Genomic DNA, 13,202 nt, shown 5'->3' with positions numbered 1-13,202 from the left:
TGCGTATTATTCATCTGCTGTACATATAGAAGTAAAAAATACATATGAAGTGTAACAGAGAAAAAGGTGTCCCTATATGCTTTAGGGGTTAAGATGTGTCCAGAGAATTTAAGAAAAAGGCTAATGACCAATGGGACATTTACAGATACCAACAATGTAGGTGTTCTTCTAGGCAAAATGGATTAGTGAGAATGTTGGGCCCTGTTGATCAAAGCTGCACATGTGTAAATACTTCTGTCTCAAGGCTGAGTCCAAAAGGGAGGATGTTTAATGATGAGTTTGCAGAAGTTAGGCAACAGGAATCCTACAAGCAGAATACAATGTTCTGTAGTTCCATTACTTGTTTTTTTGTTTTTTTTTAAAATGCCAAAGGAACATGGAAGAAATTTCTGCCACGTTCTTTGGAAGACAATCCGGAGGCTTGACATAGACTAATTCAGTGTTATCAGCATTAGAGAGATGATTAATCTCAATATTTGCCTTTGACCCATGACTCAAATTCTGAATTTCTTCTACTTCTGAGATTTTTAGACCTAGCTCTGACACCCAAGTCAAATCAAACTTTCATAAAAGTTTATTTATTAGGGAGACTATGGAAGGCAATCAATCAGTGAGGGGAGAGGTCCATGGAAGGAACTTTAAACAATCTGCTACAAGCTCAATAGTGATAGCTCTTTGTTGTCAAGAACAAATGCAAGGAGATGTAAAAAGTGCAAGGGGGAGATTGGAGACATGGAGGGAAAAAAAGAAGATATCTTCCACATTCAAGGCCATGCAGCTAACATTTTCCATCATGGTAAAACCTGATTCTTCCATGAGATTTCCTAAAGGAAGTATCAGAACAAACATTTCATTAAGTAATACAATGTCAGAACTACAAAAATACCTTTAAAATTATCTTATCTAAAACCTGGTTTTATATTTGGAAAAACTAAGATCTAGAGTATAAAGGGAATTGACTAATGACAAAAGACAAAATTATTGGATTTCTTACTTAGTTATCATTCCATGATTCTAAGATGCCACTGGAGATATGACATATGCTACACTCTTTTTGAAATTAAGCTGTGCAATCAAGTCTGAGTTTGTGATGTGTGAGACATATCAATTCTCAACTATTCTGTTAATACTCTTACACTTTGGCTGAATTACTCACTAATGGGGATGACCTGAGCTTTGCACAGTCCTGTCATTTTTCCTTGCACAAAATTTAAAAAATGATTGGGCTGAGGGCTCCAATCTGATGCCATGGTGAAAATTTTTCTCTCTGTGAAATGCAGTCACTCATATAGGAATCAAAGCTGAAAGCATTGTATTGTAAGATTTCAGTATCTAATCACTGATTTATGTCACATAAATCCAAAAATCTAAACACTGTCTCAGATAAAAGATCCAAACTTTGCAATTAACTCATCATTGTAGTTCAGAGTTTCAAACACATAAGAGGGTGAAGATATTTAAGAGAAAGCAAAATTACAATTTGTCTTAAAATAAAAAACAATTCAGGACCCGAAAGCATATTTGAGAGTTTCTCAAGTGGAAGGCAATCAATTGGTATATGGGAATGTAAGGGCTCAGATACCAGAATGGACCTGAGGAATGTCATTTGGTACAATGAGTCTACTTTCTAATCCAGTGGACTTTCAATTACTATGTGCTTTTCTGAGTGGGGATGATTATTATCTGTGTGAACTGGAGCAAATTCCTGGCTTCAAGGTTGATGTACTTGATAGGAACGGTAGATGGTAATTTTAATGGACAAGCATATTTATAGTTCCCGTCTTTTCCCCAAATAGTACTCACAAGCTCGCAACACACAGGATGCAGTGATTATCATAGGTTATAAAATTGGTACCACAGATGGGTTGATATAAGCCAGGGCAGGGGTTGACTGTTCCATTGTACCAACTCAAGTTTACTTTCTCATATGGACATTTCACCTGAAATTGAGTTGAAAAGATTTATCCAGTTAGAACCCCACTTAGACAGGTAGGTCACCTTTGAACTTTACTAGGAAAATCTAAGCATAATCTAGGCATGGTGACTCATGCCTTCATTCCAACACTTTGGGAGACGGAGGTGGGAGGATTGCTTGAGCCCAGGAGTTCAAGATCAGCTTAGGCAACAGAGCAATACCCTGTCTCTCCAAAAAAAATTTTTTTTAAATTAGCCAGGCATGGTGGTGCATGCCTGTAGTCCCAGCTTCTCAGAAGGATGGGGCAGGAAGATCACTTGACTGCAGTGAGCAATGTTGGCACCATTCCACTCCGGCCTAGGCTACACAGTGAGACCCCATCTAAAAAAAAAAAAAAAAAAAAAATCTAAGCATAGGACAATATTCCACTCTCACAAAAGCTCTCACTTTCCCATCTCCACAAAGCCAACTAGAACCTATATATATCCCATTTGGTAACAATATGATGCCCTAGTTGTCAGGACCTTCTCAGTAAAGGAGAACAATGGCCAACTATGCTATGGTTTAAAAAAAAGAAGAAGAAGAAGAAGAGTGGATAAACAGATGATTTATCTGGGGCTTCTCTCTCAATCTTCTTTATGTCCCAACTATTAGATCTGGAAAGATTGTTAGAGATTTTCCATGACAGCTCAGCAGAGAAAACTGAAGATCAATAATGGAAGAATGCACGTGTCTTAATTTAAAATACTTATTGCCCTGACACTGTAGAAAAAGTCAAAAACAAAGAAAGGGACATGTCTCCTCAGGGAACTGGACTCAGGGATGTTTGTTTTCATCGGAAGTTCTTCTCTGGACAATGCCGGTGCTGGTGATGAATTGAAGTAGTGACTCTGGGATTATGAAGCTTGAGGCTAGTGTTCTCAGGGGCTCCATAAGTGTCATAAGATTGGTACAGATAAAATACCCCACACACAAAGTAGGAGAAAATTTTGGCTAGGAATTTGGAAAGAAGGGGTCATATTTTAACTTAGAAATTCCTCTTCCTTCTTTTTATCCAACACCACCATCATGACCAGGCCACCATCGTTACCCGACTAATCCCTCCATTTCCTTTATTCCTCATTTCCTGAAGTTTCACATTTTAAACTTCTATTGAATAATTTTATTTCCTTGATTAAGGTCTTTCGTTGAACCTCATTGCATATTATAAAAAAGTATTTCTTATTATGAGCTAAAAGTCCCTGTGTGACCTGGAACCTCCCAAATCTTCTGCCCTTACCTGATACTACCTTGCTTTCTGTCCTTTTAGTAAGTTTGTTAGTTAGTTTTTATATATATATAAATTCTTTATCTTTCCCTCCCCTCAGGGTCTTCTGAAGTGTCATGACCACCCCACCAAATATATTTTTTCTCAACCTAAACTCTGTCTATCTTTAGAGCTCAGGTTATAACCCACTTTCTCAGAACTATTTATTAAAATACAGTCACAACTCTCTGTTATTTGTTTTTATACTTTTAATCAGTTTGTAACAAAGCATTTGTGTAATTATTTAACTAATCCCACACCCCCGAAGGACTATAAGCCCAGAAGGGAAAGATTTGTGTCTGATTAGGCTAGTCATTATGTGCCCAGCACATATATTGGCATTAGTCATTGCTATATGAACATTTGCCAAATGCATAAATGAGATGTAAAATAGTTGAATCTGAAGGAATATACAGTTTATCAAAGACAAGAGGAAGAACAGTTTCTATTGTTGTCTATAAAGACAGTTTCTTTTTTCTCTCTCTCTTTGGAGGAAGATATGCATTCTTCAGGTGAGAATCCCACCCTTGTGGGATTCTGTCTGTGCTCCAGTCACACAGGGCTTCAATTAGTGACCCAGGTAGGTAAGGTCTTTCTCCCTACTTTCCACTTGGGTGGCTCCTTTTTATCCTTCAAGTCTCACCTTAGATATCCACATGACAGAGAAACCTTGCCTGAACCCATTGTTTATAGCAATTATCTCTATGCTCAACAGATATTTTCTATCATACCATTTTATTTCTTGTATTTATAAAATTTACCATAAATCATAGCTGGTTTCTTCCCTTTTTGGCTATCTGCAAGGTTCATGAGGAAAAAGAATATAACTGCTTTCCTCAATAGTGTATCTTAGGGCACAGCACAGGTGATTAATAAATATTTTTTAAAGAAAATAAGTAAAAGTGATTGCCTTTATTATTGTTTATGGATTTATGGGCATGAGGCGAACTCATCCTGCAGGTAAACTTCTGGAAAAGAAAATTCCAGAACTGAACTTTATGAGACCAGAGTATAAATCCTGGACAAATTCTGCAGATCCTTTTCCTGGGGCAGTAGCCTCTGACAAGCTTCACATTCTGATCCCCAGGTCTGTTGAAGGTAGAGCTGCCCTCAAAATATCTTTCTCAACAGTCAACTCATGACTGACTTTTTTACAAAGAAGAAATAAAATTTAAAATTTACGAATTAGACAAAAGCTTAAGGTGCTAATATCTCTAAAGGGAAGGAATACAGTGATGCAAATATGAATCAAAATGAAAAGTTTAATCCCTCATTCATCTTTTCCCTCACTTATCAAATATCGATGACATCAAAAGGTGTCTCCATTTTGCCCTCATCCAAGTTGCAAACATAGTTTGAGGCTCTGTTAAGATATCTACTGTTTCTTCACATTTTCTTCCATCCATATCCAGAAGTTGCCTTCTGCATTCACAAGTTGCATAAGCATTCTCTGTACATCTCAAGACATTTAGGAGCATTCTTTTTTGTTTTTTGTTTTTTGTTTTTTGTTTTTTGTTTTTTTTTTGAGATGGAGTCTTGCTCTGTTGCCCAGGCTGGAGTGCAGTGGCCAGATCTCGGCTCACTGCAAGCTCCACCTCCCGGGTTTACGCCATTCTCCTGCCTCAACCTCCCGAGTAGCTGGGACTACAGGCGCCCGCCACCTCGCCCGGCTAGTTTTTTTTGTATTTTTTAGTAGAGACGGGGTTTCACCGTGTTCGCCAGAATGGTCTTGATCTCCTGACCTCGTGATCCGCCCGTCTCGGCCTCCCAAAGTGCTGAGATTACAGGCTTGAGCCACCGCGCGGGGCCAGGAGCATTCTTTTAAGTCATTCTTTCCATCAAACTGTGAGCTCCTTGAGAGCCAGGACCATGTTATACCCAAGTCCATAGGCTCTTAAGAACCTGTCGTGCTCCCAGCAATTGCCAATACTCTACATTTTTCGGGCACTACAGAGGGTTCTCTGGTATATGTATGACTGAATGTTGTCTTGATTCCAGGCTGTTTCAGCAGTGTATCCACCACCCTCATACAAACAGGCCTTAAAGACTATTACGGGTGACCCTGATGCATTAAGTTTCCACAGTAACAATTCCAAAAAAAAAGACCTCATATTATAATGTCAGTCCTGGGGGGAAATTTAATGGAAGATTACCTTAATAATTCCATGTGGTGGCCACCAGTGTCTAGGGCCTGAAACTAGAGAATATATGAAAATAGTTACAGAATTTAATTCCTGTTAAATCATAGCTTAATCTGTCGGCAGAATGAAAGAGTTCTAATTTATTATCAAGGAAGCTTGCAGGAATGGAAAACATTATTTCATTTATACATGTACTCATTCATTTTTTAAAATGTGAAATAATTCTTTTACTCCTAATTGATATCAGTAGGAGACTATATAGATGTGTCACTGTTTCATAAAGGCTGGCAGTCCAAAGTACTAAATGATTTTTCTGATTAGTTTGGACTTGAGAGGATTTAGAGCTGGTTATGTATGAAAGAAACAAGCAATGCTGTAACTTTAAAGTAATCTTTTGGCCCAATCCTCATATTTTTCAGGAGTGAAAAGACACCTGGGTAATACTCAGGAATTCTTGGTAAATATGTGAAAAAGCAAGCTCTGCAGCCCTTGAGGCTAGGCCTCTGTATGACTCCCTACATGATTTCTCCTCTAGAAGAGAACATAAAGGATAATGGTCCAGTCAAATATACAGCAAATCATTTTCAAACACTCTAAATTTTCAAGATGTGCTCTGATGTATGCATATTATATTGTTAGTCACTTTTACATGTTACCTCAGTGAGTTACCCAAGCATCCTTCCCTTCATGAGTTAAATCTCATAATCTGCATGCAAAAGATAACAAAACAAAGGTCTCTTCCCATTGAATCAGAGTCTTTTAGACTCGCTCTCTCTCTCTCTCTCTATATATATATATATATACACACACACACTCTGAGTATGTGTAGACATATACTCTGAATATGCTGTGTATATATATGTGTGTGTGTATATATATGTATGTGTGTGTGTGCATATATATATAGAGAGAGAGAGAGTCTACAAGACTGATTCAATGGGCAGAGACCTTCATTTTGTCATATACTCTGAGTGTATATATAAATACATATGTATATATACTCTGAATAAATATATATATAAATATATATACACTGCAACACATGTCAGTGGATAATTTGTATGTGTGTGTGTGTATATATATATAAATTCCAGTTAAAGAACAATTTCAAAGCATTCCCTCTCAGATTACAATGTAAAATCCCACAAATCAATTTCAACTTCTGGCCAAGGCCAGCTAAATTACTCACCAGAAGATAACACCAAATGTATCAAGACAAAGGACAAAAGTGAGAATACTGGGAAAGATCTGGTCATTTTTCCTCCTGGTATGTCCTTGGAATGATGCTCCGAGATATTGTCTCAGGTTGTTTCCCTCTAATACAATTACTGAAGTGAGACAATCAGGATTTAAGATGACTTTTACAATAAAGAGCCATCTCCACCCTGCCCATTGTATCCTCAGTACCATGTATTTGGAAAGCCTATTCCATTCTTCCTCAGAAACAAATGTTTAAAAATTTAAACTGAATAACTATCTTGATTAAAAGTATAGGGCTCAGTAACAGATCTTTGAATACTCAGAGGTAAATCATAGGTTACTCTATGGGCGTAATTGTATTATTTTAGTGGAAAAACATTTTACATGTCATGAAGAAGCAACTCCTTACCTAAAACTTCACCTAAATTTATTTTTTGAGGGGATGCAAAAAAAAAGATGGGGCTATTGAGGTCTCTGGACAACATGAACTTCTCAATAAATGGAGTAGGTCTGTATTTGCTCATCAAGCAAAGAATATCTCTTTGGATTAAGACAAAAATTTCTGATGATTCAGGCATTCTTGGCTATACTGAGACATTGGCTTGGCTATCTGACATTGAATCCTAGACTCTTTGAGGACATTCACAGGGAGAAAAATCATTCTCTGCCATCTCACTGGGGTCCCACAGCTATTTTAATCCAGACATAGAATGGGAAAAGTCAGTGAGGAAATACTCCCTCGGGATGGACTTTCCTTGTAGCAACATTTCTGACCCCAGAGAATAGTATCTGCAGTTTCCGGGGTCTGACCAAGGGCCACATTTAACTGTTCCTCCATTCCTAATTCTACAAAAGTAGCCTGGTCTTTCCATATGTTCTCTAGGCTTTTATCTCTGTCTGCAACACGTATAAATGGATAATTTATATAAACTCTGCTGATACGCTATGATGTGACAGGTGTTACTTAAGACATTAAAATGTAGCCAGAGTATTCTACTCTCAGGATGACTGAAGTTCTTTGCACACTATGCAAGGTTGCCTACCGTGCCTACTCCTGACACAATCTGGGACACCATGTTTGGCTAAACACACCCCCATCTCATCCTGATATTTTCCCTGGGTTCCTCCAGAAGTGGAACAGGAACAATAGAAGTTCAGCTGCCGCCAGAAAGCTAAAGCAAAACACAGAGGCCCACTCTCTCCATCCCTCATGCCACAGCTGACCCACCTCAGAAAGAAGAGAAAAGGAAGAGGAATATAATGTGCTCATTTTAAGAAGCATGTACTAGGGCCCCAGGAGGAAATAGAGTAACTGCTGCGTAGGAGAGAAAAGTCACTGAGGCATGGTGTGCTGGACTGAGCAGGCCCTGGAGATCCATCTTTCAGATTGCATCAAACCTCAGCAGGGGAAGACCTGAGAGGGGTTAGAACAGATCACTGGAAAGGGCAGCCGTTAGCAGGCAATTCAAGAGAGTCAGTCATGTGAGAAAACATACCACAGTAGGAGAGAGCAAGCAGAAAGAATATAACATGTTTCACAACAATAATTAGTATCAGGACCAGGACCAGTATTAGGACCAGAATGAAAAAACGTGTGGAAACATCTAAGAAAGAGAAGGCTGGTACAGGAGGTTGCAGTGACAGATTGACATCCTTGGATACCATTTGCAGTAGATCCAGCCTTGTGCCTGTAGTAACCCAGAGCCTTTGCCATTTTAAAAGGGAAGATATGTTATTGTAGCTAAGTTCCTCCTGTTATCTGAACTTCTGGCCTCTACCATTCCTTCTGTAAAAAGCTATTCTTTTTATACAAAGAAAATATATGCTCACTTAGAAAATTTATAAAATAGAAATATACACAAAAGGGAGGGAGGTGGAGCAAGTAGAAACATACCAATAGAAATGGCTAAATAGAAATATAAAAAAAACAGAAACATACAAAATGAAATAGAAATATACAAAACAAAAAATATTCAAATAAAATTAAAAGGTGTAAAATCTCACAGCTCAGAGGTACCTATTAAATATATATATAAATATATATATAATTATATTCTTCTAGTTTTAATATATATACATAATCACACATGTACATATATGTTTTATTATAATATTCAACTTTTATAATATATATTATGTTTTCACTTAGAAATGCACTATTACATTTTCTTGATCTCTAAATATAATTATATTGAATATGAATTTAGATGTCTGGTCTCAAATTTCATCACTTATATAGATTTTAATTATACTAATATTCTTTAATTGTTGCTCAATTAGATTGATGCCAATTTTTATTGTTATTAATAGTGCTAGCATAGGCACATTTTTATTTACCTCAATTAATTTGTCTTTTAATGTTTAATTTTAATAAATGCCTGTAAATAAACCCACTGAAAACTTCCAGAAAGAACTTATGTCACCTAAAATATGAGACAGGTGGTGGCTTTCATCCAATTTTTGAGCTCCATACTTGTAATTTTGGGCTCCATACTTATATGAAATATTTTGAAAACACCCTGTTATCTTCCTGAGTAAATCATTTGCTCCCCAGTTTGGAAAGGTAGATGCATCCTGTTGTTTAGAAAGGATTCTGAACACAGAAACGGAACATCAAGTTCTAATGTTTTGTCAACTTGGAAAGTAATTTCTTCTATCTGGACTACAGAATTTTCCCATTTGCACTATTGGGTAATCACACATTCCATCAAGTGCTCTTTGGAGGTTTAATTGAACAAACACTTAAACAGCTTTGAAAACTGAGCCAGATAAGCCACCCAATAAATGCTATTTTAATTTGGCTTCTTCTCAGCCACTATATGGATGTGAGTGTTGTAAATTCAAAGCCACGGACTCATTTTATGACATTCAAAAATAATAAGTGTGAAATTACTTCCCATCTGAGAATAAATAATTTACATTTTTTTACTTTGTTTTGCTGCAAATTTTATTAGCAGAGCATCACTCATAAGGTGAGTTCCCATAGGCCTTCTACAGTCTGGGATTCTGATTTGTCAGGAACTGTGAGGGGCCCTGGAGGTACAGCTGTGAAAACTATTGGCATCATCATTACCCTAATGGAACTTAGACACACTACAGGAAAAGCCATTAAACAAATAATTACTCAAGGAAAGCAGACTTGAGGAGGAAATTTCCAAAATTTGTGTTTTCTGAATCTTGTGACATTAGGTATTAATGATGACCCCTTTGTCATTGAGGAATCAAAAAATAAAATGCCACAAATCCAATATTTTAACTATGTAAAATTGAAGGAAAATATTCTAAGATAAAGAGAATTGCATATTATGGCTCTATTTAATAGATGCAAAACAAGATAACAGAGGGATGTCTATAAATATTGCTTAATCCTGAAGCACACAGAGGAAAACCAAGTGCTGCAGGAAAGAATTAAGGCTAGAATATCTTTATTTCTTCCAAACTCCCCCAAGTTTCAGTTGAACTAACATTGGGAGAAGACAATAAGTAAGATTAAAGGATTATATCTTCCTTAGGGACTCCTTAGTCTATGGTTTTGTCATCATCTATTACACCCAGTCTAATTCCAAAAAACTACAGCTTAGGGCTTTCTCACTGAATTCCAGCCTCCCTAGCTGTGAAGTAATTCAATTTATGTGTTCCAATTTCACCTCAAACCCACATCTTCAAAACCCATTGCCTCCTCCTGTTGTCCAGAGTAGATTCTTATCACCTTTCAGGGATGCAAAATCTTCTGGTGTCACAGGATTGATCTAAGGCTCTACTACTGTCCTTCTGCAGAAAGTCTCAGCTCCACTGCCCAATGGTTAGAACTTTCATAGTCCACCTCATTCTGATGACCAAGTATACTTCCACCACAGTACTGATAAGTGGCAACAATGCTTTATCCCTCACAGAAAACCCACTAGATACCACGCAAATAATCGGTCCCATCCAGGCTGTAGGATTAAGCCTTCTGCTTCTCAAAGATTTTAGGGAAGCCCTAGGATAGCATTAACCAGACTTGTACATTCTTCTGCACTGGTCTTAACCATTGGTTTGGATAACCAGTTATTTGGACTGACCAAGATGGTTTTATGGCCTTAACCTTCCACTGGGCTCAACTGAACTGTAGATAAGCTTCTTAACTCTAGGCCCCTAACCTCCTTTTTTGTGGAGCATTTACTTTAGAATATGTAACTCTAATTTCTTTATATATCCATTTGAGCTCTTAATCCTTTTAGAAGCCTCTTGCCAGTTTAACAACCCAGGACTGTCTTTCTCAGTGACCTGGGGGACGTCCCTTTGAAATGTAATCATTAAGGCAAATAGTGCCTGTATCTACTAGTTTCTGTGGAAGGAGTGTACAGAGCTACCTTTGAGGGTGGTAAGCAGCTTGCTCCAATTTGCAAAAACACCTCCTATCATAAAGATATGAGCTTATTTTTGCTTTGGATTAAGCCAATTAGCAAACACAGATGGCCTATGATTCCCCCCTAATATCCTCCAGTAGTTGGCATTAGCTCACCCCAACCTTTAAAAACCCTCCCATTTCCTTTGTTTCAGTGACTTGAGTTCAGGCTGAGTTCTGGCCTCTCCTCCTGATTGCAATAACCTTAAATAAAATCATTTTTGCCTGTTTAACTTTGTCTTTTACAGTGTTTGCTTCAGAAGAACCACCTCACACACCAAATAACAGATTTTCTTATCTTTTCTCTTTGGATAGCATGAGCAACAAAACAAAAACTCAAAATATTTTCTGTTTTGTTTTATCTTTACTTTCCCCCTAACTCCTTTAGAGGGTGTGTTAGTTCATTTTCATGCTATTGATAAAGACATACTCAAGACTGGGCAATTTACAAGTAAAAGAGGTTTAATGGAGAACTCACAGTTCCACAATCATGGTGGAAGGCAAAGAGGAACAAGTCACATCTTATGTGGATGGTGGCAGGCACAAAGAGAGAGCTTGTGCCGAGAAACTCCTGTTTTTAAAACCATCAGATCTCAGGAGACCCATTCACTATCACGAGAGCAACATGGGAAAGACTCGCCCCCATGATTCAATCATCTCCCACTGGGTCCCTCCCACAACACGTGGGGATTATGGGTGCTAAGAGATGAGATTTGGGTGGGGACACAGAGCCAAACCATATCAGAGGGCCAATATTTAACCTTGTATAATCCAAGTGTCAGCTTCTCTACATTTCAGATATGCAATTCTTCTAGCATAAAATAAAAATGCTATTTCTTAACCTTACTCCCTGTCCTAAATTATCTGTTTATGTACCCTTTTGTGTCATTCTGAGAGCCTCTCTCAACTACCCAGTCACTGCCCTGCTGGTTCCTGCTGGCCAGCTCCCCGGTTCCAACCACCACCATGGGCTACTAGTCCCTGTCCATTAGGATTAACCAAGAGGTGGAGCAGAGAAAGCCACCCTAACCCTTCATTCTCCCTAAAACTCCTGCCCCTGGATGTACAAGGGTACATATTTTCTTTACGAAAAAGGTAAGGAAAGGGAAATGTATACATATATACTAATAAGTATAAACACAATATAACAAATAATATCTAATTATATATCATAAAATGATAATAATATGATAAAATTATTTAAAGAGAATTATCAAGAAGGGGGAAAGTTAAAAAGCTGTAACCTAGAAATAAGTTTCCTCAGAAATGAGAAGGAAAATAAGAAATCCTCGAAGTAGGCATTGATGGAAAACTCACCTGGGTCTGAACTGATTCTTCTTTCTTCCCATTTATGATCCCTTCCAAAGAGTTTCTTGCTTCTCTCCACTTCACTCTGGGACAACAAATGCTGCTCACAATATCTTATAGGATGTCTAAGGGGCAGAGCTTTGGCCGTCTAAAGCTGCGGAAGCAGCTTTGGGACTGGGTAATGGGAAGAGGTTGGAACAGTTTTGGAAGGCTCAGAAGAAGACAAGAAGTTGAGGGAGAGTTTGAAACTTCCTAGAGACTTGTTGAATGACTTTGACCAGGCAGAAGTCTGCTGCAAGAGCAGGGCTCATATGAAGAACCCCTATTAGGGTAGTAAAGAGGGGAAATGTGGGATTGGATCACCTACACAGAGTCTCCACTGCAGCACTGCCTAGTGGAGCTGTGAGAAAAGGGATACTATCCTCCAGACCCCAGAATGGTAGATCCACCAACAGCTTGCACTGTGATCCTGGAAAAGCTGCAGGCACTCAACACCGGCCTGTGAAAGCAGCCAAAGGTGCTGTACCCTGCAAAGTCACAGGGGCAGAGATCCCCAAGGCCTTATGAGCCCATTCCTTGCATCGGTATGGCCTGGATGTGAGACATGGAGTCAAACAAGATTATTTTGGAGCTTTAAGATTTAATGACTGCACTGATGGGTTTGAGACTTTCATGGGGCCTGTAGCCCCTTTATTTTGGTTGATTTCTCCCTTTCAGATTGGGTGTATTTACCCAATTCCTGTATCCCCGCTGCATCTTGAAAGTAACTAACTTGTTATTTATTTCTCAGTTTCATAGGTGGAAGGAACTTGCCTTGTCTCAGATAAGACTTTAGACTGTGGACTTTTGAGTTAATGCTGAAATGAGTTAAGAACTGGGGGACTCTTGAGAAGGGATGATTGTATTTTGCAATGTGAGAAGGACATAAAATTTGGGAGGGGCCAA

At 38.2% G+C, this 13,202-nt stretch overlaps 1 protein-coding gene across 1 annotated transcript; it reads right to left on the bottom strand.

Moving 5' to 3' along the window:
• Positions 1 to 560: 560 nt before the first annotated feature.
• SPINK14 (serine peptidase inhibitor, Kazal type 14 (putative)) lies at positions 561 to 7,812 on the bottom strand. The gene is made up of 5 exons (XM_011979071.1): positions 7,791 to 7,812; positions 6,552 to 6,690; positions 5,375 to 5,418; positions 1,804 to 1,940; positions 561 to 824 (listed from the first exon to the last, which is right to left on the bottom strand). Exons 2-5 carry the CDS (start codon positions 6,616 to 6,618, stop codon positions 779 to 781), a joined length of 294 nt encoding a protein of 97 aa, XP_011834461.1. The 5' UTR covers positions 6,619 to 6,690; positions 7,791 to 7,812; the 3' UTR covers positions 561 to 778.
• Positions 7,813 to 13,202: the final 5,390 nt, after the last annotated feature.

This window comes from Mandrillus leucophaeus, unplaced genomic scaffold (genome assembly GCF_000951045.1).
Source record: "Mandrillus leucophaeus isolate KB7577 unplaced genomic scaffold, Mleu.le_1.0 Scaffold1036, whole genome shotgun sequence".
In the NCBI taxonomy this organism is placed as follows: domain Eukaryota; kingdom Metazoa; phylum Chordata; class Mammalia; order Primates; family Cercopithecidae; genus Mandrillus; species Mandrillus leucophaeus.
This window is presented reverse-complemented; position numbering and strand designations above follow the sequence as displayed.